General features: G+C 40.9%; 2 protein-coding genes across 5 annotated transcripts in view; one reads left to right on the forward strand and one right to left on the reverse strand.

The window, feature by feature from the left end:
• The window catches only part of BCL2L13 (BCL2 like 13), an 89,161-nt gene extending 72,243 nt beyond the window's left edge, over nt 1-16,918 (reverse strand). For 2 of the 4 annotated variants that reach the window (XM_078075400.1, XM_078075405.1), the window contains exons 1-2: nt 16,735-16,918; nt 6,214-6,382 (exon numbers count right to left, since the gene is read on the reverse strand). In XM_078075400.1, coding sequence (XP_077931526.1) covers nt 6,214-6,334 — 121 coding nt within the window. In that variant the 5' untranslated portion in view covers nt 6,335-6,382; nt 16,735-16,918. Of the gene's footprint in view, nt 1-6,213; nt 6,383-11,330; nt 11,460-16,604; nt 16,687-16,734 lie in introns of those variants that run through there. The other 2 variants (XM_078075403.1, XM_078075402.1) reach the window with 2 other exon arrangements.
• Nucleotides 16,919-16,971: 53 nt separating this feature from the next.
• Nucleotides 16,972-24,320, forward strand: part of ATP6V1E1 (ATPase H+ transporting V1 subunit E1) — a 48,623-nt gene continuing 41,274 nt past the window's right edge. The window contains exon 1 of the mRNA XM_078075416.1: nt 16,972-17,115. The gene's annotated coding sequence lies outside the window, so the exon portion shown is untranslated. The remainder of the gene's footprint in view (nt 17,116-24,320) is intronic.

Consider the following 24,320-nt stretch of genomic DNA (forward strand, 5'->3'; position numbering starts at 1 on the left):
TCTCAGAAAACAAACTGAGGGTTGCTGGAGTGGTGGGGGGTAGGAGGGATGGGGTGGCTGGGTGATAGACATTGGGGAGGGTATGTGCTATGGTGAGCGCTGTGAATTGTGCAAGACTGTTGAATCTCAGATCTGTACCTCTGGGAAAAAAAAAAGAAGAAGAAGAAGAAGATAGCAGGAGGGGAAGAATGAAGGGGGGGAAATCGGAGGGGGAGACGAACCATGAGAGACGATGGACTCTGAAAAACAAACTGAAGGTTCTAGAGGGGAAGGGGGTAGGAGGATGGGTTAGCCTGGTGATGGGTATTAAAGAGGGCACGTTCTGCATGGAGCACTGGGTGCTATACGCAAACAATGAATCATGGAACACTACATCAGAAACTAATGATGTAATGTATGGTGATTAACATAACAACAAAAAAATTTTTTTAAAGATTTTATTTATTCATTTGACAGAGAGAGAGAGCACAAGTACAAGGAGCAGCAGCAGAGGGAGAGGGAGAAACACGCTCCCCGCTGAGCAAGGAGTCTGATGTGGGGCTCGAGCCCAGGACCCTGGGATCATGATCTGGGCCAAAGGCAGATGCTTAATCAACTGAGCCACCCAGACGCCCCAGAAGCTGAAAATCTTAACATTCCCTATCACTAGTTCAATGCTAAGCAGTGCAAGTGTTTTGCTGCAATTTTTTGAGCTCAAGAATGAGACAAACTTTTCTTAATATAATGAATAGCTCTGGAAATTACTTTTCACTGCAGACTTAAAAATGTTTCTTAATAACTAAATCTAAAATTACAAGGTCTACTGCTTGCTAACCCCGCCATCGATAATGTTCCTGAGAGTAAATGACACTGCTCCTTGGACTGCATTCTCCTTGTTGGGTCCCCAGGTAAAGAAGGCTGTCCTACCCAGTGATACTCTGACTCCTGGTTCCATATAGCAGAACAAGTATTGTGCCCTGATAATGGAGTTCATGCCCCACAAATAATCAATACCGTATCCTTAACTTTAGCTACCACAGCAATGAGATGTCACAAGCCCTAGAGCACATCAGCAGATATTTGTCTAAATGCCCCTGCATGGATTATATTGGGTACAAGACTGGCCTTGGACCATATTCTGGCTGAACAGGGAGGAGTATGTGTGGTTGCCAACACCTCCTACTGAGTTGGATTAACACTACTGCTTAGATGGAACAATCCATACATGCTAAGGAAAGGAAACTAAATGGTTATCTGAAAATACCTACTAGTCCCCTCTGGGACTTACTCACTTAGCTGAATCTGAGATCCTGAGGCGGATGGCTGAGATCAACACTGCAGAATGGCTTCACCCTGCTAACTGGGATTCTGTTTATAATCACCTTAATCAAGTGTTATACGAAACAAACTGAATGGATTTCAATGAACATCTGCATCTAATTTTGAAGGGTAGACTGTTGGGAGCAATGGCCTGCAATGAATCCCAAGCATCCCCATATGTCCTTGCTGAGTATGGCAAACTGAAGGCCTAACTATCCTCTGACTCTAAGCCATTTTTATAACTAGTAATGAAGGCAATTTGGTAGGTCAAAATGACCACAAAGTAACTGCTCACTCTTTCAAACAGGGTCACTGGTTTGCTTACTGTTTTGCTACAAAAGGTGCTAAGCCCTTAGTACTGGCTTCCTCAGCTGCAGTACAACCCACTACATAAAATGCCATCAGGTGGGCTCATCATATTACCCCATAGTAGTTAGAGGCAGGGTGAACCAGTGCTATCATGTAACACTCCTAGTGTTTCCTAGGCTGGAGTAGTAATACATTATCTTGCTCTAATCTAGTGAGTCTTAATATCCAGTTTTGGCATCTATGGAGTTCTAGGAGGTTAAAGTATAAAAACCACATGTGCTTCAGGGGTGCCTGGGTGGCTCAGTCAGTTGAGCATCCAACTCTTGGTTTCAACTCAGGTGGTGAATTCAGAGTCCTGGGATCAAGCCCCTAATTGGACTCCACACTCAGCGCAGAGTCTGCTTTGTCTCTTTCCCTCCCCTTCTGCCCCTCCCCACACTCGCTTGTGCTCTCTCTCTCACAAATAAATGAATAAATAAAAACCACATGTGTTTCATAAAATTAATTCCTGGAATCTTCGTCCCAAAGCAAAATGCTGGTAGGTCCGGATATAATTCCTACCTCAGGTGCACTAACCATTTATACATTAATCACTATCAACACAACTACTTGGTTGGACTCCCTATAAATCCATGGTACATGTCCACTGAGTCTAAATACCTGAGTCTTAAAACAATGGAATCCAGCACTTTCAGAAGTTATAACTAATTTTTAAAACAATGTGTAAAAAAAAGATATGCTATGGTTGACAATTTAGAGGCCACATATTTAATTTTAATTTTTTTAATTTTGCTTTTGAAAGAGAGAGAGAGAGGAATGGGGAGGGGCAGGAGAGGGAGAGAGAGAACAACCCTGAGACCATGACCTCAGCTGAAATCAAGAGTCAGACGCTTAACTGACTGAGCCAACGAGGCACCCCATCACATATTTATTTTAAATGACAAGCTCCTCATAAAAATATTATTACTCTTTGATCCACTAGTTTGACTCTAGATGATTTAGGAAAAGTAAATAAATGAAAAAATAAAGTCAATATATAAAAGCACTTTTTTTTTTTTTTAGATTTTATTTTCAATGAAAGTCCTACTACCAGTGTTAGTGACCTAGGTGAAAAGGTTTTTATGGTAAACCAAAAATTTTATAGCAGTGCTACTGATTTTTATTTATATATTTTTTAAAGATTTTATTTATTTGACAGAGAGAGACACAGCGAGAGAGGGAACACAAGCAGGGGGAGTGGGAGAGGGAGAAGCAGGCTTCCCGCCGAGCAGGGAGCCCGATATGGAGCTCGATCCCAGGACCCTGGGATCATGACCTGAGCCGAAGGCAGACACTTAACGACTGAGCCACCCAGGCGCCCCAGTGCTACTGATTTTTAAAAGAACTAGAAACAGGGGTACCTGGCTGGCTCAGTCAGTAGAGCATGCGACCTTGATCTCGGGTTGTGAGTTCGAGCCCCATGTTAGGTATAGAGATTGCTTAAAAATAAAATCTTTAGGGGCGCCTGGGTGGCGCAGTCGGTTGAGTGTCTAACTCTTGGTTTCAGCTCAGGTCGTGATCTCAGGGTCATGGGATTGAGCCCCGCATCGGGCTCCCTGCTCAGTGGGAGACTGCTTTTCCCTTTCCCTCTGCCCCTCCCTGCTGCTTGTGCTCTTGAGAGTGTGTTCTCTCTCTTTCTCTCTCAAATAAATAAAATCTTTAAAAAAAAACCAGTGAAATAAAATCACAAATAATTGATTATAACTATGTAAAAACTATGTATATTGACAAAGATTAGAAAATAAGAAAATAAGGAGCAGCTGGGTGGCTCAGTAGGTTGAGCATGCAGCCCTTGATTTTGGCTCAGGTCATGATCTCGGTGTCGTGGGCCTGAGCCCCGCATCAGGCTCCACACTCATCAGGGAGTTGGCTTCTCTCTCTCTCCCTCTGCCCTTCCCCCCACTCACTGTCTCTCTCTCTAAAATAAATGAATAAAGCTTAAACTAAAAAAAAAGAAGAAAGTAAAATATGTTCTGTAAGTTTGGTTATAAATTATAAATTAGGGGTGTCTGGCTGGCTCAGTCAATTAAGCATCTGCCTTTGGCTCAGGTCATGATCCTAGGGTCCTGGGTTCGAGCCCTGCATCGGACTCCTTGCTCAGCAGGGAGCCTGCTTCTCCCTCTCCTTCTGCCTGCCACTCCCCCTGCTTGTGCCCACTCTCTCTCTCTTTTTCAAATAAATACATCTTGGGGCGCCTGGGTGGCTCAGTCGTTAGGCGTCTGCCTTCGGCTCGGGTCATGATCCCCGCGTCCTGGGATCGAGCCCTGCATTGGGCTACCTGCTTGGCGGGAAGCCTGCTTCTCTCTCTCCCACTTACCCTGCTTGTGTTCTCTCTCTGGCTGTCTGTCTCTGTCAAATAAATAAATAAAATCTTTAAAAAATAAATAAATAAATAAATAAAATAAAATAAATACATAAAATCTTTAAAAATAAATAAATAAATGATAAATTAAATAATTGGTATCTCTTAGGAGTTTTTAAAGTTATTTTGCCGGGGTACCTGGGTGGCTCAGTCGGTTAAGCATCTGCCTTCAGCTCAGGTCATGTTCCCAGGGTCCTGGGATCAGGCCCTGCATCAGGCTCCCTGCTCAGCAGGGAGCCTGCTTCTCCCTATCTCTCTGCTGCTCCCCCTACTTGAGCTCGCTCCTGCTCTCTCTTTCTAGTAAATAAATAAAAATCTAAAAAAAAAAAGTTATTTTGATGTAATTTTATTAAAATAGCAACCTATCTTGGTGTACTTAAAATATGATTCAATATTTAAAAACAGAATACAGCAGGGTGCACCTGGGTGGCTCAATCGGTTAAGCGTTCAACACTCAATTTCGGCTCAGGTCATGATCTCAGGGTCCTAGGATTGAGCCCTGAGGCAGGCTCCATGCTTGGCGTGTAGCATGCTCAAGATTCTCTCTTCCTCTCCCTCTGCCCCTTCCCTCCACTCCCCACTGCATGCACGTGCTCTCTTAAAAACAAACGAACAAACCAGAACACACCAGTTAGTCACCATTTAAGTATTTAAATTAGCAATATGAGGACACCTTTTGTCATCCCTACTGTCAGAATGACTACTGGATTCCATCATTTCTGAATTCTTTTTTGAGCTAGAATGGAAGCAAATAGATAAGAACCACCCCCATAGCTGCAGTAGAAACCAATAGATAAGAATATTTATGATGATATTACATCTTAATAAAGAAAACAAATTTAGACTCCAGTAACTGTTTTAACCTTCATTCGGTAAACTATTTACAGAAAAACATATCCAACTTCACAATACAAAAAAAATGCTAGAAACTCTCTTAAGTCTATCAGATATAGGGAGACTGCATGGCTCAGCTGGTTAAGCATTGGACTCTTGATTTCGGCTCAGGTCTTGATCTCAGGGTCGTGGGATCAAGCCCCCAAGATCAGTGCAGAGGCTACTTAAGATTCTCTTGCTCTCCCTCTGCCACCCCTGACCTCCCACCCCCCCCCATGCACATGTGTGCACTCTCACACTCTAATAAATAAATAAATCTAGAAGTTAAAATATTTTTTAAAAAGTCTATCAGATATATAAATCCATTGTTTAAATCTAATATCCTTGAGAAAAGTCAATTCAAGAAACTTAACTTTTAAAATAATTATGTAGGGACGCCTGGGTCTGCCTTTGGCTCAGGTCATGATCCCAGGGTCCTGGGATCGAGTCCTGCATCGGGGCTCCCTGCTCAGTGGGGAGCGTGCTTCTCCCTCTGCCTGCTGCTCCCCCTGCTTGTGCTCTCTCTCCCTCTGACAAATAAAATCTTTAAAAAATAATAGTGATAAAAAAATAAAATAAAACAATTATGTAATTCCAATCTCTGTCTTGTTAAGCATGAAATTTTTTTAAAAGCTTTTATTTATTGGGGCGCCTGGGTGGCTCAGTTGTTAAGCGTCTGCCTTCGGCTCAGGTCATGATCCCAGGGTCCTGGGATTGAGCCCCGCATGGGGTTCCCTGCTCAGCAGGAAGCCTGCTTCTCCCTCTCCCACTCCCCCTGCTTGTGTTCCCTCTCTCGCTGTCTCTCTCTCTGTGTCAAACAAATAAATAAAATCTTAAAAAAAAAAAAAAGGCTTTTATTTATTTATTTGAGAGAGAGAAAGAGAGCTCCAGCACAAGCAGTGGGGAGAGGCAGAGGCAGAAGGAGAAGCAGACTTCCCGCTGAGCAGGGAGCCCAACGTGGGGCTCGATCCCAGGACCCAGAGATCATGACCTGAGCCGAAGGCAGACGCTTAACAGACTGAGCCACCCAGGAGCCCCAAGGATGAAATTTCTAGAGAAAGACAGAATTCCATTTATTTACATGTGCTTAGTACATTTTTACATGTACCAACAGCACTCATTTAAATTACCAGACCCTTAAAATGCCTTAAAAGTCTTATGTGGGCATGGATCAGGGGGTGGGAAGGGATGGGGTGAGGGGTTATTCTTTAAAAGATTATTAGTATTATTTGATCTTATAACCACAGATACAAATTATGTAGATATATGTATTTTTATATTTGAAGTAATTACTACCACTTAATATAACCACCATGAGTCAAAGACAATACCTTGGGGCGAGGAAAGATGTTGCTCTTGTAGCTTCTCCTGAGAGAGGAGTCCCAAGTAGCTGAGAACAACATACTTCGTTTCATAGTGAAATCCTAGAGGCACAGTAGTAGAGGACGCCATTGAGTTGGCTGGCAGAGCTCCAGAAGTCTACTTATAGATGTGTAAAACCTAAAAAACATAAAAAGTTATTTTTTCAGTTTAAAGTTTGTTACATGCCAGTACATTTCCCCATTGACTGAAATTATTCAACTTAATACCAAAATAAGTATTTCTCAGACTTTTCTTCTCAGTAATTTTTAAAAATTGTAACTTTAGTTTACTTACAAGTCGGAATTCAGACTTCAGATCAAAAGCAAATTTCCCTTTCTATCTCTCCCTAGTTTCTCTGTTTTCACCTACGTGGCAAAAACACTGGCTATGCCCCCACCTTTCCCTCCACCCCAATATATATTCTCTTATTTTTTTTAATAATAAAGCCTCCTGGGGCACCTGACTGGCTCATTTGGTAGAGCGTACAACTCTTATCTCGGGGTTGTGAGTTCAAGCCCCATGCTGGGTGTGGAGATGACTTAAAAATAAAATCTTAGGGGCGCCTGGGTGGCTCAGTTGGTTAAGCGACTGCCTTCGGCTCAGGTCATGATCCTGGAGTCCCGGGATCGAGTCCCATGTCGGGCTCCCGGCTCGGCAGGAAGCCTGCTTCTCCCTTTCCCACTCCCCCTGCTTGTGTTCCCTCTCTCGCTGTCTCTCTCTCTAACAAATAAATAAATAAAATCTTTAAAAAAAAATAAAATAAAATAAAATCTTAATAAATAAATAAATAAATAAATAAATCCTCCTAAATTCTAGCTAGGTCCATGGCCACACAACTGCAGACCACATTTCCCAGTTCCTTAGCAGCTTCACGTGCCAAATGATTAGCCTGAGTCAGAGGAATATGAGCAGAAGTTATATGTGCAATCCGTGGGCCTCTTTTTAAAGATTTTCTCTTTCCTCCTTGCTATGGTTTGGAATGTGAATATGGCAGACAACCAGTTCTGACATGCAAACAAGGACACCACTTTAGGGAATGGTAAGGTAACAAGAGAGAAGGATCTGGGTCCCTGAATGACCACGTGCAGCAGAGCCGCCCTGCCTGGACTAACCACCTCTGGATTGTCATTTAAGGCACTTCATTCTGAAATCTCTTCATTCGGCATCCTAACTTGTACCCTAATTAATACAACTACAACTTTTGCCTCTTCACATGGACTTAGTAGCTGTTTTACCTACCAAATGCCTTAACAGTTGTTTCAAATCAAAAATTCTTATTAAGGAGTTTCCAAATAACTGAGTTTTTTAATTAAACAATAATACTAACTGCTTTAAGATCTCAGGAAATAGCCAGTAAAAGAAAAAGAGGTTCAGATAACTAACAACACGTAAGGGAGACAGGCAATGTTGACAAAATTTAAGATCTATAAGCAAACTAAGAGAAATGTCTAAGAGTGATAAACAATGAAAAAATACATGCAGAATTTATTTTTTTTTAAAGATTTTATTTGACAGACAGAGAGACAGCGAGAGGGGGAACACAAGCAGGGGGAGTGGGAGAGGGAGAAGCAGGCTTCCCGCGGAGCAGGGAGCCCAATGCGGGGCTGGATCCCAGGACGCTGGGATCATGACCTGAGCTGAAGGCAGACACTCAATGACTGAGCCACCCAGGCGCCCCCATGCAGAATTTTAAATACACAAAAGAAAACAGTGGCTATATAAAGAGATAAAAAGGAAGAATAACATAAAAATATGCTTTGAATGGTTAAATACTGTCTTTTAAATATTGCACTAGGATTTCTTTTGATAGCCTAAGTAAATACTGATAATAGCAACCATAAATGCATTTTTTAAAGTCCCTATTGTTTCCTACCTTCACGGAGCAATGCTACCAAATTGTATCAAAACATACATGAAATCAAACAGGCCTTAGACTGCCCTGTTCAACTTTAAAAGTTTATCAACTTCAGAAAGTATTTCAAAATTATTACTACACACCCCAAAGAAAGGGAAAAAGTGTCACAGCTTACATCACAGGAATAAAAGCCACACCCGCTGTGTAATTACAGGGTGCTTTACTCTTAAAAAGCTCAAAATATTTGATACTTTTACAGTTACCATTTAATGACAGAATTTCAAGTTTACAAATATAAAAAGGGATACCCACAAAGGTAAAATAAGTTTTCTGAGGCCTATCAGTCAGGTACTAGCTAGCACGGTGCTGTAATGAACCTTTGCTTTTTTATTGTATTTTTTTGCCTGCCTGCCATCTGAACCCAATTTCCTTTATAGGGAGCATCCAACATTGCGTCAATCTCGATAGGAAACAGAAATCTCCCAGCCCCCACTGTAAAAGCTAAAATGAGGTAGATTTTTTTCTTTCCCATTCTCCTGTTCTGTGGCATGTAGGGTATGTGATGTAGGTTCAGCCAAGTCAGAGACTCCTACTAGCATCAAGAACGTGGAAAGACATTTATATTAAAGATAATTCATGGAGAAGGTTGTGGTACTAAGTCAGCAGAGGCAGAGGCTGCAGATCCAACAGCAGTGTCCTAACTCTTCTGTTCCTTGGCCTGATCCCTGTTGAGTCTGCAGCCAAGTCTCCCTTGGTTCCTGCCTGTTTCCCAAACCTGATTTTCCAGCTTCCCATCCATTCTGTGAGCTACCCAATGCCCTTTTCCTAAGTTCCATTTCTGCTTAAATAAGCTAGAATGATTCTGTGGTGTTCGTAACCAAGAGCTAACTGGAACAAGGGCCAAGATGGAACCTAATTTTCTTAAAACTTGTGAGGCAGTTCCCCAACAACTATAACACACTACTTTCATGTGAAGATTACTAGGCTGAATTTACAGTTTAGAAAAATCTTTAAAGTCCTCATATCGACCTAGTAATTATATCTACTGAAACAGAAGGCAATGCCTTCTGATAATTTTGTGTGTTCATTCAACACACATTTCTTAAGACACAAGGTACTCTACAGACATTAGGCATAAATTAAGATAAATCACCTGCCTTCTGGAGTTTTTGACCAAGCAGAGGAAAACGAAAATATGCAAATAAATCTGAATAATAAAGTTCTATGATACAAGTTAGTATCCACAGAATAGGAGAGGGTAACCCAAAAGAGGAAGCAGGAAAGTTTCTCTGGGAAAGGGAAAAAGTAAAAATCAGGAAAGGCTTTATCAAATCTGAGCCAATCTTGGAACATGAGTAGGTATTCACTAACTGAACCAGCTTAGGGGGATGAGACAGGGATGCATTTTAGATGTAAAGACCAGGAAAAAGTATAGAAGTGTTTTGAAACAGCATAGAACATAAAAACTAAGGAATCTGACATGGCTAAATCATAAGATATAAGGGGGATAAGGCTCAGCAGGAGTAAGCAGCAGTCAACAATTGGTGTGCTTTGTATACCATGGGATTCTGGGAAGGTTAGGTTTTATCCTATAAGCAAGGAATTATTTTAACCATGTTCATGAACGAACCCCCTAAAACTGTATGCAAATTCTCTATGCATGACCATTTTTTTCTAGAAAGAAAAATCATTCCATTTCTTTCATTTCTCAAATTAGATCATGATGTAAAACAGGCTAAAAACTACTACAGAACACGACCAGGAACTATTGAAAGGTTTCAAGCAAGAAAAGCATTCAACAGATTGTATTCTAGAAAAATTATCCTGGAGATGGTATGGAAGATTAAGAATAGAGATTGGAGGCAAGGACACAAGTTAGGGGAATATTGGAAAAATCTAAACAAGATGTATGAAGGCGTAAATTAAGAGCAAGAACACAAGAAAGGGGATGAACAGGAAAAATATTAAGAGCTTCAAAGATTTGTTAACTAACTCAGTAAGAGTACTCCAGGCAGCTGCAGGGAAAGTGGTGTTATTCCTATTTCTCAAATCAGATAATATAGGAAGAGCAGGTTTAGGAGAGGATAATATGTTCACTTTGGGGCATACTGAATTTAAAATACCTAGTTGTCCAGGTGAAGATGTACAGCAAGAGGTTGGATATAAGAGGTCTTATACTAAGAGCTCTGGACTGGAAATAAAAAATTGTGCTCTGCATAGATAAAAGTCAATGAAATTATCTAAGGAGACTGAATAGAGAGTTAGTGATTTCCAATGGGTAGGAAGTGTCAAAATTTTGCGTAGGAGTGAGAAAGGGTATTACAGGTTGAAAAACCCATATTCAATAGATAGTTTCACACTAGAAGGGAAACATTACCTCTGTTTCCAGATTACAAAGTATAGAAAATAAAGCTCAGCAAATCTTCAATCTTCTTTGTTTTTTCTTCAATCTTCTCTGTATCAATGACTCAGTGCATGGATGGGAGAGAAGAATAAATGCACCCATCACTCCCTACCCCAAGCACCACCACCAGAAGAGGAGCCAGAGAATTTTTTATTTATCAAAAGGAGACATGGTTTAAAAAAAAATGTCAAGAAATACTGGTTTCATCTGAAAAAGAAACACCATTAGAATTCAGGGCAAAACTAACATTTCAGGGGTCATCAAAAGATGAGAAGCTGGCAGAGGCGACCTCCACGTCTGGATCGGAACAGTCAGAAAGGAAGGAAGAAAAACAGGAAAGAGTGTGTTTACGGAAGTCAGGGAAGGAACTTCAATAAGAAGGTAGTGAAGAAATGTATGAAATGTAACAACACACCAAAAAGAATGAAAATGTCAGGGTAATGATCCTTGACTGGACAGTTCTATTTGACGGCCAGGGGCAATAGCAAAAGGCAGGGAGTTGCAGACTGAATGGGAAGTGAAAAGGGAGAGAAAGGAGTTTTAGTCTATTCTTTCAAAGAAAGAGCCTGGTTGGATAGGAAGAAAAGAATAGAGGCCAGAGAGAGAGATGAGTTTGAGAGTTCATTTGTTTTGTTTTTGTGCACAAGAGTCTTAAGCACGTTTACACGCACTGGAGGAAGAGCCAATGAGATATAAATACAGAAAGCAAGGAATAAATTATGAAGTGAAGTTCCAAAAGAGAGGGGAGAACAGAGCAAATCAGTAACAAAATTTCAGCTTTACAAAGTCTCAGAATTTTTTGGTAACAGGAATAAAGAAGTACTCACATTTTGAATAATGCTTTAAATAAAAAATTGATGTTCTCAAATTTGTTATATTCAAATTCGTGTATTTATCAAAAATCTGTATCTGAAGACAATTTTAGTCATTCTCCAACCCAGATGCCATAGAAAAAGCATAGTTCACTGAATTTCCAAATTTGATTTTTAGCCTAGTGCTCTTCAAATTTTCTTACAAATCCCAATTGCCTAACCATAAATGCAATCTTAATCATGGATTTCATAATTTTCCATCCTCCACACTCACTTCACTATTTGCAGTAAAGTCCTCAGCTCTAGTATACATGTTAATATCCATACAACCATACATTTGGTGGATGATTATATTCTATTCAATCATTTTAACATTTTTCAATGATTCACACTAATGGAGAAGATGATAACACAAACTCCAATCATTTAAGTTCAGTACACAGTTTTTAGGCTTTAAATGTATATTGGATAATCTAGTTATAAACATACCAGACCTAAATATTACAGACTTACAGTATTAAATATCTATCCAACTTCTAATTTAGCTTGAGCTTCCAGTTGTAGAGCAACAGAACAGCTCATTCACGCCTGTGATTAGGTGGTGGGGTAGACAGACCCTAGGAACAGTATTACACATCTAGTGTGTTTTTATTAAATTATAGAACAAGGGCATTGAGAATACACGAAATGTAAACTCCACAACTACTAAGGGTATTCTAGGAAGAGAGGGCATGCACTTCCTTTGCAACATTCTGTGGTGCAGTCGGCATACTGCACAGTGGGCTCTTACATTTCGAACAAATATAAATAAATTACATCTGCCTGAGACCTCTATTTCTGAAGGACTCTTCCATGTGTTGTCATAGTATGCTAGAACGAAAAGGTAACAGTCTCAATTTTATTGATGGAGAAACAAGAATAGACAATTTATTTGCACAAAATCACACAGCTAGGTTAACAGTGCAATCACTTGGTTAGGTACATCGTCTTCAGTTCTCTTAGCCTTTAACTGCATACACTCAACGCATATTTACTACATGTCAGGCAATGTCCTGGGTGAGAAGAATGCAAAAGTGAAAATACTAACAATAACAGGAGGAAGAAATGGTAGACGAACAAGGTGTTTTTTCAAACAGACTACTGAAAGGAGCAAATTTGTCAATTTTAAGAATGGGGCCAGGGAAAAAAGAAAAAGACAAATCAGATGAAAGGTAAATATGATCTGAGATCACCACCCAGAGCTTTCCTTTAAGCAGGGTACAGTGCTCAAGTCCACCCCACTACTGCCTTACCAACACAGAGTGCATTTCATATATAAGACATCTCAAGCTTCTTTTTAAATGATAAGAAGGACATAGCTACTTTTACTCTAAATTTTGTCTAGTAGACTCTTTTAAAATTTAAATTAGGTGCAAGTGCTCTCGGTATCCAGGTTTAAATATAAAAAGTATTGGGGATGGGGCACGTACCAATAAACTCTTGGTATCCAAAAGTTTAAATGTAGTTTAAATATAAAAACTATTGGGGATGGGGGTGGTTCAGTAGGTTAAGCATTTGCCTTCGGCTCAGGTCATGATCCCAGAGTCCTGGGATCGAGCCCCACATCGGGCTCCCTGCTCTGTGGGGAGCCTGTTTCTCCCTCTCCCTCTGCCTCTCTTTCTGTCTCTCATGAATAAATAAATAAAATCTTCAAAAAAAAAACTATTGGGGTGCCTGGCTGGCTCAGTTGGTGATTAATACTTGCAACTTTTGATCTTGGTGTTGTCATGAGTTCAAACCCTGTGTCAGGTATAGAGCTTATTTAAAAATAATAAAAATTTAGAAAATAAATAAATAAATAAATATAAAAACTATCTTTCGCACAAATCTAACAAGCCACCGAATATGGCTAAGTGTTAGCCAGTTGTTTCTTTTTCTGCCTTACACCTTTAGTTTGCTCCTCTATTAAGTTACAAGTAGTTGTCAGCCAATGGACAGCCTGAGGAAGCTTAGGGTAACTTAATCCTATGTTTATACATTCATTTGCTGGCATCTCCAAAACCAGGCACAAATAAAACATCCATGATCCTTCAGTAACAAATCTAACATCCACAATTTGCAATAAATAGTCTGCTTTATTTTTTTTAACCAGATTTCTATCATGAATACCAGTGCAAATTCCAGGATGCTAGCACTGATAGTACTATAGGAATTAAAGCACATTTTATGAACAATAACCAGAAGGTGGGCAGCACTATTAAATTCTACTTTAAATTCTTATGAAAAGCAAATCTGCAGCAACATGAGAGTTTTTTGTAGTTGTTTCCCAAACTTGTCTGATCATGATCACCTTGGATATTTGTGGAAAACAGAAATTTCTAGTACCCACTTCAGGCATACTATTTAGAATACCATAGCTATATCATATTCCTTAACCCCACAGAGCTAAAACAGAAACACATTTACAACTTAACAACTTAACTTACAACATGTTTTAATTAAATTATTTCAAGAAGCTTTGTTTTTAGACCATTTCCATCCACTAAAATTATAATGTAATAAAACTGTTATATACTCCAGTAATAGAGATGAACAGATCTATAGTCCCAGTTTACAAAAAGAAAAAGAAAAATCCACAGATAACTCAATCACAAATCAAAACTCTGAATTTTAAACATTAACAAAGTTTTGGGATTACGAGACCTCTAGTCATTGGTGACCTGAGTATGGAGTTTGTTTCAAGTTCCACAATTACCATCAAGTCCTGTAACTTGCATTTTTTAAGATCCATACTTTATTAGTCCCTATAGAATTCTAGGACTTCCTCTAAAATAAGAGAAGTAAAATTAAATAATCCTAATAAAAATTGTGAAATTTTAAAAAATTTACCCCATCCAGCTGCAAAATGCAACTTGGCAAGGGTATCACTTTTAAAACTCAGCAAACATGGGGGCGCCTGGGTGGCTCAGTTGGTTAAGCGACTGCCTTCAGCTCAGGTCATGATCCCAGGATCCTGGGATCGAGCCCCATATCAGGCTCTCTGCTCAGCCGGAAGCCTGCTTCTTCCTCTCCCACTCCCCGTGCTTGTGTTCCCTCTCATGCTGTCTCTCTCTCTCCCTGTCAATTAAATAAATAAATAAAATCTTTAAAATAAAATAAAATAAAACAAAACAAAACTCAGCAAACATGAAATATTCTAGTGTAGAGAATGTTTCATACTGAAACATGCTTAACTGAAATACTCTAGTTCAATCTTGTTTTAAGAGCTGCCCCAAAATGTTTTCACTCAGCAGCTGGCATTCAAAGATAATGTACTTATAGAGGAATGCCTCACTCTCACCCTCCCCACAGGTACAGTCTTTCACAATAATAAGGCTTCCCATGTATGTGTAGATAGCTTTATAAAAGGGAAGCATAAAATTCAGTTGCTCTGTCCCACTCCCAGGTATATGCCAGAGACATGAAAACACAAGTCTACACAAAAATTTGCACATGAATAGTTATAGCAGCGTAATATTTAACAGCCAAATAGTGGAAATAACTGCCCATCAACTGATGAATAAAGAAAATTGGTATATCCATACTATGGCATATTGTGGCCATAAAAAGGACTGATACATGCTATCACATGGATGCACGCTGAAAACATCATGCTAAGTAAAAGAGGCCAGTCACAAAAGACCACATATTGCATAATTCTGTTTATATGAAATATCCAGAATTGGTCAATCTATAGAGACAAAGTAAGTCAGTGGTTGCCTAGGTAGGGGAGGTGAGGAAGAGTGGGAATAAAAAATGACTGCTAATGGGTACAGGGTTTCTTTTGGGGGTGATGAAAATTGTGGTGGTGGTTGCAAATTCTGTGAATATACTAAAACCATTTTTAAAAAACCCATCAAATCGTGCAATTGGTGAGCTGTATGTTAGTTATATCTCAAGGTGTTAAAAAAATCAGCTATTCTGAAAATAGCCCCCTCCCTTCAACGTTGTAATATATATTAAGTAAGAAATCTTGATGACCATTTATTTGGAATAAGATACGAATCAAAATGAAATTGAAATTGAAAAACTGATAAAAAGTAGGACAGCAAGACTGATTGTTTAAAACTTGTTTTTTATGGCTAAAATACTTTATAAGAGAAATATATTTTTAAAACAAGATTATTGTTGCAAATTACTTGTCCTAAAAGTTTAGTGTATGAGATATTTAGTACCGATTAACTGATGTGCTAGAGAGCACATCTTTTCTTCACAAAACTGGTTGGACTCAACTTTATATATCCTTCAACTAAATTCAACTACTGGGGTACAAGCCTCCATGAGAAAATGAATCATTAAAAAAAAAAACAACAAAACACTGAAAATAGTACCTGGCCAATCAGAGTAAAAGGATTTTCAAACCCCTTCTTGGCCTATTATCAAATAAAGAATATTTCATAACGGCTTAGTTTCAATTTGCAGGTGCAAATGTGCACTGTGCATTTATCCAACTATGTATATGAAATGTAAATAGTTTACTACCTACAAAAACATTTGCTTAATTTTCTGGGAGATAAAAAAAGAAGGTACTAGAAGGGTGTGGCAACTCATCCAAGGTCACAAGAAGTCAGGGCAGAGATCAACATTGTGGTTTACACCCAAACCTCCGGAGGAAATCTCACTGACAATTTCGCAAAAAGTCTTTATGTTTGTTTTTGCTTTACATCATAAAGCAAAAAAAGGGGGGAGGAGGAAGGTTACCGTCGGTTCAGTTTAAAACTTCTAAATAGAGACAGTGCAATAGCTATTTTAAATAAACAAATACTGGTGCGGGGAGTGGTTAAGACAAAGATCCCAGTGGGGAGCTTCCAAGAATAAGAAGGCAGATTTTTCTAAAAAATAAATAATAGTAATGATGGGTGTCAGAACAGCAGTGAATAAAGGATAAAAAATTTCTAACAATCTGGGAGAAAAAACAACTAGGACTGGCAGAGATAATCTATAATCATTCTAAACGAATCGCATGAAACCTTTCCCTCAACCAAAAAGAAGTCCACGATCCCCAGCCTGGTCCTAAAAATGGACACGGGTTTTCCACGTGAAAGTCTTTGTGGGGAAGACCGGCGGTGCAGGACAAGGGCCGAGTTCCTCCGCCTCTGGCAGCCCTCTCAGGAAGCCCCGCTCAACAAGCGTCCACGGTGGGACCACGCTGGACAGGTCCGGTTACAAAGAAATGGACCCCTCAACCTTTGAGAACCCTCAGGCAAAGGAGCGCCGGTACACACACACTCTCTGTCACTCACTCACAGTCACACACTCACTGACACTCACTCACGCGTCGTCGGAACCACTGGGGAGGCGGTGGATCGTCAGTCTCTGGACACCTTCCTGCCCAGTGAAAACCGCCTGAGGAGCTGGATGAGGACCCAACTCTGCCTGCCCAGAACCCCTCTCCCCTCACCTGGCCCTGGCCCCTTGCCCCAGAAGAGATGGAAGGGGCGGCGGCGGCGGCGGCGGCAGTCGTATCCGACAGGGTCCCCCAGCGGCGGTGGCTGCTTCGACCCGCGGCCCTAATCTACCGCCGCCGCCATGTTGGAAGGTGAGGTCACCCCCGGCGTGCTTCCGTCACCGCCAGCGTCGGGGAGGACCCGGGGCACAGAGAAGCGCCGGAAAAGGGTGGCTCTGTTCTCCTGAGCGGAAGCACGGATCATAGAGGCCCGGAGGTCTCTTCGTGCAGACGTGACCCGGAAGAGCCGACCTCGCTTAGCCCGCTCTTACCAGGAGCCGCCCAGATCTATGATTCCCGGGATGGTGGAGGTCTTTGAAGACTGGAGGACGGGAGGTGGGATTCTAAGGAATCAATCCTGTGGGGAGAGAAACAGGCAGTTCCCGCGGAAAGGAGCATTGCTGCTGCCACAGAATGTTCCGTGGATGTATTAAGCAAACAAGTATTGAGGTTTAAGTGTGTGTAAGCGAACGTGGTAGAGAAGTGTCAGGAGAGTTCAAGAGAGCTGCCGAGTTCGCAGTCAATTGTCGGGGAAGACGGTCATTAAAAGTTGGGAAAATTTTCTAGCAGTTGGGGGTGAGGTGGGGGTCAAGAGATCATTCTAGGCGGAGGGCCCTGCCTGAGCACAGGCACTAGAGCGGTAAAGGAAGTCTTCAGTAGTACCCATTTTGTTCACAGCACCTAGCACAGTTCCCAGAACAGAATGTGTGTTAATGGATGTTTGTTTACTTGAATCCAAGCGTCCTTTGGGGGAGTCACTGAAGGTATCCAGTTAAGAAAGTGTATCTAAACCATGCTTTAGAGAAACTGAAATGTCTGTGATGTACCTGAGATAAAGTGAAAGGAGAGCGATGAAGATGAGTTGGAAGGCTGTTGTAAGGAGCCAGATCAGAAGTGATAAAAACATAATGAGGAGTGACTGTTAATGGGTACAAAGTTTTTTGGGAGAGGTGATGAAAATATTCTCAATTGATATTGATGACAGTTGAACACCCTGTGAATATGCTTTTAAACCATTTATGTATATACTTTAAATAGGTGAGTTTTATGGTATGTGAGTTTTGTCTCAATAAAGCTGTGAAAAATAAGTGCTGAAAACCTGAATTGATGTGAGGGTGGGTGGGGGTGGAAGCAAAAATGTTGGAGCTGGTGTTACAAGAGCTTTAAGCCTGAGCAACTGATAGAACAGTAGTGCCATTTAATAGACAAATTGGATAAAGATTTTGAAAAAAAAAAAAAAGTCTTAGTAAGCTAATAAAACTTAATTACCCCTAGTAGTACCTAATAACCAGTTGATATTTAAATTTCCTCAGTTGGCCAAGTAATGGCTTTTTTTTTTTCTTCAAGTAATGGCTTTTATAGTTTGCTGTTGTTGTTGTTTTTTGAGTAGGCTCTGTGCCCAACATGGAGTGTGAACTCAGGACCCTGAGATCAAGAATTGCATGCTCCACTGACTGAACCAGCGGTTTTTCAAACGAGAATCATGCATTTGGTTGTTACATCTTTTGTTAGTCTCCTAGTTTTTTAATAACGTTGACTTTTTCAAGCATATTCACACAATGGAAATTATTCAGCAATAAAACAAAAAGGAATAACTGGTATTGTGAAAATTAATCAAAGGAAACCTCATTTAAAATAGAGTCATTGGGGGTGTCTGGCTGGCTCACTGGAAAGAGCATGCATCTCTCGATTTCAGGGTCATGAGTTGGAACCCCAGGTCGGGTGTAGAAATTACAAAAAACAAACAAAAAAAACCTTTGAAAATAAATAGGCAGATGAAGTGGAGTCAGAAGCCAGAAGGGGGAGCGCTTATGCCCTATCAATCTGTCAATTGCAGATCAGATAAGAAAAGGGGTGGAGGGTGGGGAGGTGTGGCTGGCTCAGTCCTTGGAGCATGAGACTCTTGATCGCCAGGTTGTGAGTTCTATTCCCTCGTTCGGTATGAAGATTACTTAAAAATAAAATCTTTAAAATAAAATAAAAATCTTTAAAAATAAAATCTAAAGGGGTGCCTGAGTGGTTCAGTCAGTTAAGTGTCTGACTCTTGATTTCAGCTCAGGTCTTGATCTCAGGGTTGTAAGTTCAAGCCCCACACTGAGCTCCACACTGGATGTGAAGACTACTTTAAAAAAATAAAAAGACTTAGGGGCGCCTGGGTGGCTCAGTCGTTAAGCGTCTGCGTTCAGCACAGGTTATGATCCCAGAGTCTTGGGATCGAGCCCTCACATCGGGCTCCCTGCTCCGCGGGAAGCCTGCTTCTCCCTCTCCCACTCCCCTGCTTGTGTTCCCTCTCTCACTGTGTCTCTCTCTGTCAAATAAATAAAGTCTAAAAATTTTTTTCTAAAAATAATGGTAATAAATAAATGAATAAAGGGGCATAGTTGATTAAAGCATCTGACTCTTGGTTTCGGCTGTGGTCGTGATCTTATGGTCATGGCCTTGAGCCCAGAGTCTGTCTCCATGCTCAGTGCAGACTCTGCCTGGGATTCTCTTCCTCTCTCTCTGCCCCCTATCCCGCGCTCACATGCGCACTCTCTTTCAAAATAAATAAATAAATTTCTTTAAAAATACAAACTAAAATTTTTAAAATTTTTAAAAAGGAAGAGGGGGTGGGGCACCTGGGTGGCTCAGTTGGTTAAGCGTCTGCCTTCGGCTTGGGTCATGATCCCAGGGTCCTGGGATAGAGCTTCACATCGGGCTCCTTGCTCAGTGGGGAACCTGCTTCTCCCTCTGTCCCTCCCTTTGCCCCTCTCCCTGCTTGTGCTTTCTCTCTCTCTCTCAAATAAATAAATAAAACCTAAAAAAAAAAAAAAAGGAGGGGCGCCTGGGTGGCTCAGTCATTAAGCATCTGCCTTCGGCTCAGGTCATGATCCCAGGGTCCTGGGATTGAGCCCCGCATCCAGCTCCCTGCTCAGCGGGAAGCCTGCTTCTCCCTGCTTCTCCCTCTCCCACTCCCTGCTTGTATTCCCTCTCTCGGGAATTAATTTATAAATTAATAAAATATTTTAAAAAAACAACAAAACATTGTGTTGAGTGAAAGAAGCCAGACACAAAAATGTACAAATTATGTGTTTCCATTTATATGAATTTCAGGAATAGGCAAAAATAGTCAATGGTTCTAGAAATCAGCACACTGTTGCCTAGAGGCAGAAAGTATGGGATTGACTAGAAAGGAACTTTCTAGGGTAATAGAAATAGTCCGTATCTTGATTGGGCTGGTGATCACACATGTATCAGAAGTCATCTAATTGTACTTTGTAGGTCTATGCAGTTTATTTATTTTTATTTTTTTAAAGATTTTATTTATTTATTTGAGAGAGAGTGCAAATGAGCATAAGCCGGGGTAGGGGGAAGGGCAGAGGGAGAGGGAGAAGCAGGCTCCCCCTGAGCTGGAAGCCCCACCTGGGGCTCAATCCCAGGACCCCAGGATCATGACCTGAGCTGAAGGCAGATGCCCAACCAACTGAGCCACCAGGCGCCCCAGTCTAGGCAGTTTATTGTATGTAAATTTTTAATTAAAAAAAATTTTTTTTAAGATTTTATTTATTTATTTGAGAGAGAGAATGAGAGAGAGAGCACAAGAGGGGGGAGCGGGAGAGGGAGAAGCAGACTCCCCACCGAGCAGGGAGCCGGATGCGGGACTCGATCCAGCGACTCCAGGATCATGACCTGAGCCGAAGGCAGTCGCTTAACCAACTAAGCCACCCAGGCGCCCCAAAATTTTTTTATTTTAAGATTTTATTTATTTGGGGCACCTGGGTGGCTCAGTCGTTTAAGTGTCTGCCTTCGGCTCAGGTCATGATCCCAGGGTCCTGCGATCGATCCCCGCATCCGGCTCCTTGCTCTGCAGGGAGCCTGCTTCTCCCTCTCCCTCTGCCGCTCCCCCTGCTCGTGCTCTCTCTCTGTCTAATAAATAAATAAAATCTTAAAAAAAAAAGATTTTATTTATTTGTCAGAGAGAGAGAGCAGGCAGAGGGAGAAGCAGGCTCCCTGCTGAGCAAGGAGCCCAATGCGGGACTCCATCCCAGGACTCTGGGATCATGACCTGAGCCAAAGGCAGACCCTCGACCGACTGAGCCACCCAGGCATCCCATAAGTAAATTTTTTTAAAAAGTCACATGAAGTAATTCTCTATGGTTATATTACCAATCTGATATGTGGTTAGGTTAAATTCTTTCAGATTGCTTTCAGTTGTAATGTTTCCTTTTATATTTTATTTGTTGAATGCATACTATAAGGATAGAACATAGGTCAATGGAACTGAATAGAAAGTCCAGAGTGGGCAACTGATTTTTGACAGAGTTGTCAAGACAATTCAATGGGGAAAGGGATAGTCTTCTCAGCAAATGGTATAAAACAATATAGTCCTTTTACAGAAATTATTTTACTTTAATCACAGCAGTTTATGGATTTTGGGACTTTTTTTTTGGACAGATCTTCTAAGGTATACAGAATCCTAGCCTGCAGCCTGATGTGATTATAAAATCTAAAGTCTAAAAAAATAGTAAATAAAATCTAAACTCTAGACTCTATAGTCATTTTATTCATTCTCATTCATCAGTTAGTTATTGAACCCCTACTATGTACCAGGCAGTGTGCTGGATGCTGGCAAAAACAGTGATAAGTAGGTCAGACATGGTCTCTGTTGTGAAACTGACATTTTCATTGGAAAACCAGACAAAAACCTAAAAACAAAAAGAAAAAAACCAAAATAATTTAAAACTGTGGCATGTCTGAAGTAAAGTAAAGAAGCTGGGAGAGAAAGGAAGGTAAAAGAGTGTTTATGAAAAGCTCTGTCTAAGGAGGTGATATTTTAAGTAAAGACCTTAAAGAATGAAAAGCTAAGTGATAAGTGGACGAAACGAATTCAGACAAAAAGCTTGGTGTTTTCCAGGAACTGAAAAGTAAAGCTATAAGGTGGTGAGCAAAGGGAAGAGGAGCAATGAGGTCAGACAAGCAAGCAGAGCCAGATCAGGCAGCGCTCACACAGACCATTTGAGGTGTAAAGTGTTCACAAGCAGACGGAAACCATTAGAGGGTATAAATTGGGAAGTGGCTAGATGCCAGCTAGGTTTTAAACCAATTTCTGTTATGTGGAGAACTGGTTGGAAAGGGGTAGGAAGTGCGGGCACCTAAGTTAGAATTTCACTATTTTCTGGTATCATTTGTTTTTTCTTTTTAAGATTAATTCTTCAAAGGGCACCTGGTTGGCTCAGTCAGTAGAGCATGTGACTCTTGGTCTTGGGGTTGTAAGTTTGAGCCCCACGTTTGGTGTAGAAATTACTTAAAAATAAAATATTAAAAAAAAAACCACCCAATTCTTCAACATTCAAAGACAGAGATGATTTATATTTTTTAAAAATTTATTTTTAGTAAAATAAAGCCAAATAAAGCCCGAGGGCCATGAACCCCCTACCCTGAGACTGTTTAACCACCTAAGCCACCCAGCCACCCCCAGACGCACCCCCAACCCCCAACCGCAACCCACCCCCACCCCACCCCACCTTCGACCCGCAAAGAAGTTCAAGCATTAGTTTATTCAATCTATTTATTTATTTTTAGATTTTATTTATTTATTTGACAGAGAGAGACACAGCGAGAGAGGGAACGCAAGCAGGGGGAGTGGGAGAGGGAGAAGCAGGCTTCCCGCGGAGCAGGGAGCCCGATGCGGGGCTCGATCCCAGGACCCTTGGATCATGACCTGAGCCGAAGGCAGACGCTTAACGACTGAGCCACGCAGGCGCCCCGCTGATTAAATTTCTAAAGCCACAGACTGAAGTGTCAGCTTGGGAGCAGGTGAGGCAATGAGCACAGAAACCATCTGTTTGTGACTAACCTGACAGGAATCTAGGACAATGATTTTGTGAAGCCAAAAGTAAATAGGCTTATCTAGGAGTGGGATTTTTGGAATTTATCTGAAAAGCTGTTTTAATAAAGCTCCTTCACAAGACCTAAAATAATATAGGAGGAAATTGGATTTGGATAACTACTAACTAGTTAATCTTTTATTGTACTTATAATAACTTTTTCACTCCAGAGACTGTCTCTATGAAGCTTACCATATTCTTATCACACAGGACCTGGCCCATTCCTTGGTGAATCAGCAAAATACTGCAGAAACTAGTTGTAAAGACCATTAACGTAGGGGAGGAGAAAGCTGCACAAAAGGGAATGTTAATTATACCTGTAACACTACTTTAGAAATGAAGTCTTAAAGCAAATGTGACAAATGTTAATTGTTGATTCTGGGTGGTGGTACATGCTACATGAATGTTTAAATTATTCTTTGTACTCTTTATTTTTATTGTCTCAAATTAATAATAAATAAATCATAAAAATCAGCACACTGTTTTCCAGAAACCAAAAGCACATTGATCTGTTCCAGACATTAATTTCACAATGATTAGACATGTGGCATTAGATTGCTTCTCCCACTCCCCCAGTTATTTGCAGAACACTGTAAAAATAAATGGGAGGAGGGATTATAATCCAAATGAGTGACCTAGGGATGCTAGAAGGAGGCATCCCCAAAATCTGTCTTCTGGGATGGCAAAGAATGAAGTTATTAATGCAGAAACTATCAAGATGAAAGAAATAAGCCTATCAACTGGTTTAGCTCAGTTGATAAGAATACTGATCAAGGGGCACCTAGGTGGCTCAGTGGGTTGGGCGCCTGCTTTCGGCTCTGGTCATGATCCCAGAGTCCTGGGATCAAGCCCCAAGTTGGGCTCACTGCTCATCTGAGAGCCTGCTTCTCCCTCTCCCTCTGCCCCTCCCCCTGCTTGTGCTCTCTCACTCTCTCTCTCAAATAAATAAATAAAATCTTAAAAAAAATACTGGTCAGGGGCGCCTGCATGGCTCAGTCGTTAGGCATCGGATCAAACCCTGCATCGGGCTCCCTGCTCAGCAGGAAGCCTGCTTCTCCCTCTCCCACTCCCCCTGCTTGTTTTCCTGCTGTTGTTATGTCTCTCTCTGTCAAATAAATAAATAAAATCTTTAAAAAAAAAATATTGATCAACTTAAGGTCAACCGCGTGGATTTCTGTTGCTCTGTTAGTTTATTGTCCTGTGGCTAAATCCTTCCCTTAACCAACATTACCAGTTTTCTCAAATATGTGCACCCATCTGTCACACACTACAAAGACTACTGTACACTAGTACAGCTGGAAAACAATTTGGCAGTGTGTATTAAATTCTCATTAAAGGACAAACTGAAATGTACTTTTCTGATGTGATGCACTGAGGATACAATATCACAGATGTAGGACTTTTTCCAAAATGCATAACCAGAATCTAATTATGAGGAAACTATCAGACAAAACCAAATGAGGGACTTTCTACAACTGGCCTCTTCAAATGTGTGGAACTCTTCAAAAATGTCACTATCAGGAAAGACAAAGTCTGAGGAACCATCCCATATTAAAGGAGACTAAAAAGGGGTGCCTGGATGGCACAGTTGGTTAAGCATCATACTTTTGATTTGGGCTCAGGTGTCGTGGGATCGAGCACCTGAGCTCCATACTCGGCGAGGACTGTTTAAGA

Source organism: Halichoerus grypus, chromosome 6, assembly GCF_964656455.1.
Source record: "Halichoerus grypus chromosome 6, mHalGry1.hap1.1, whole genome shotgun sequence".
In the NCBI taxonomy this organism is placed as follows: domain Eukaryota; kingdom Metazoa; phylum Chordata; class Mammalia; order Carnivora; family Phocidae; genus Halichoerus; species Halichoerus grypus.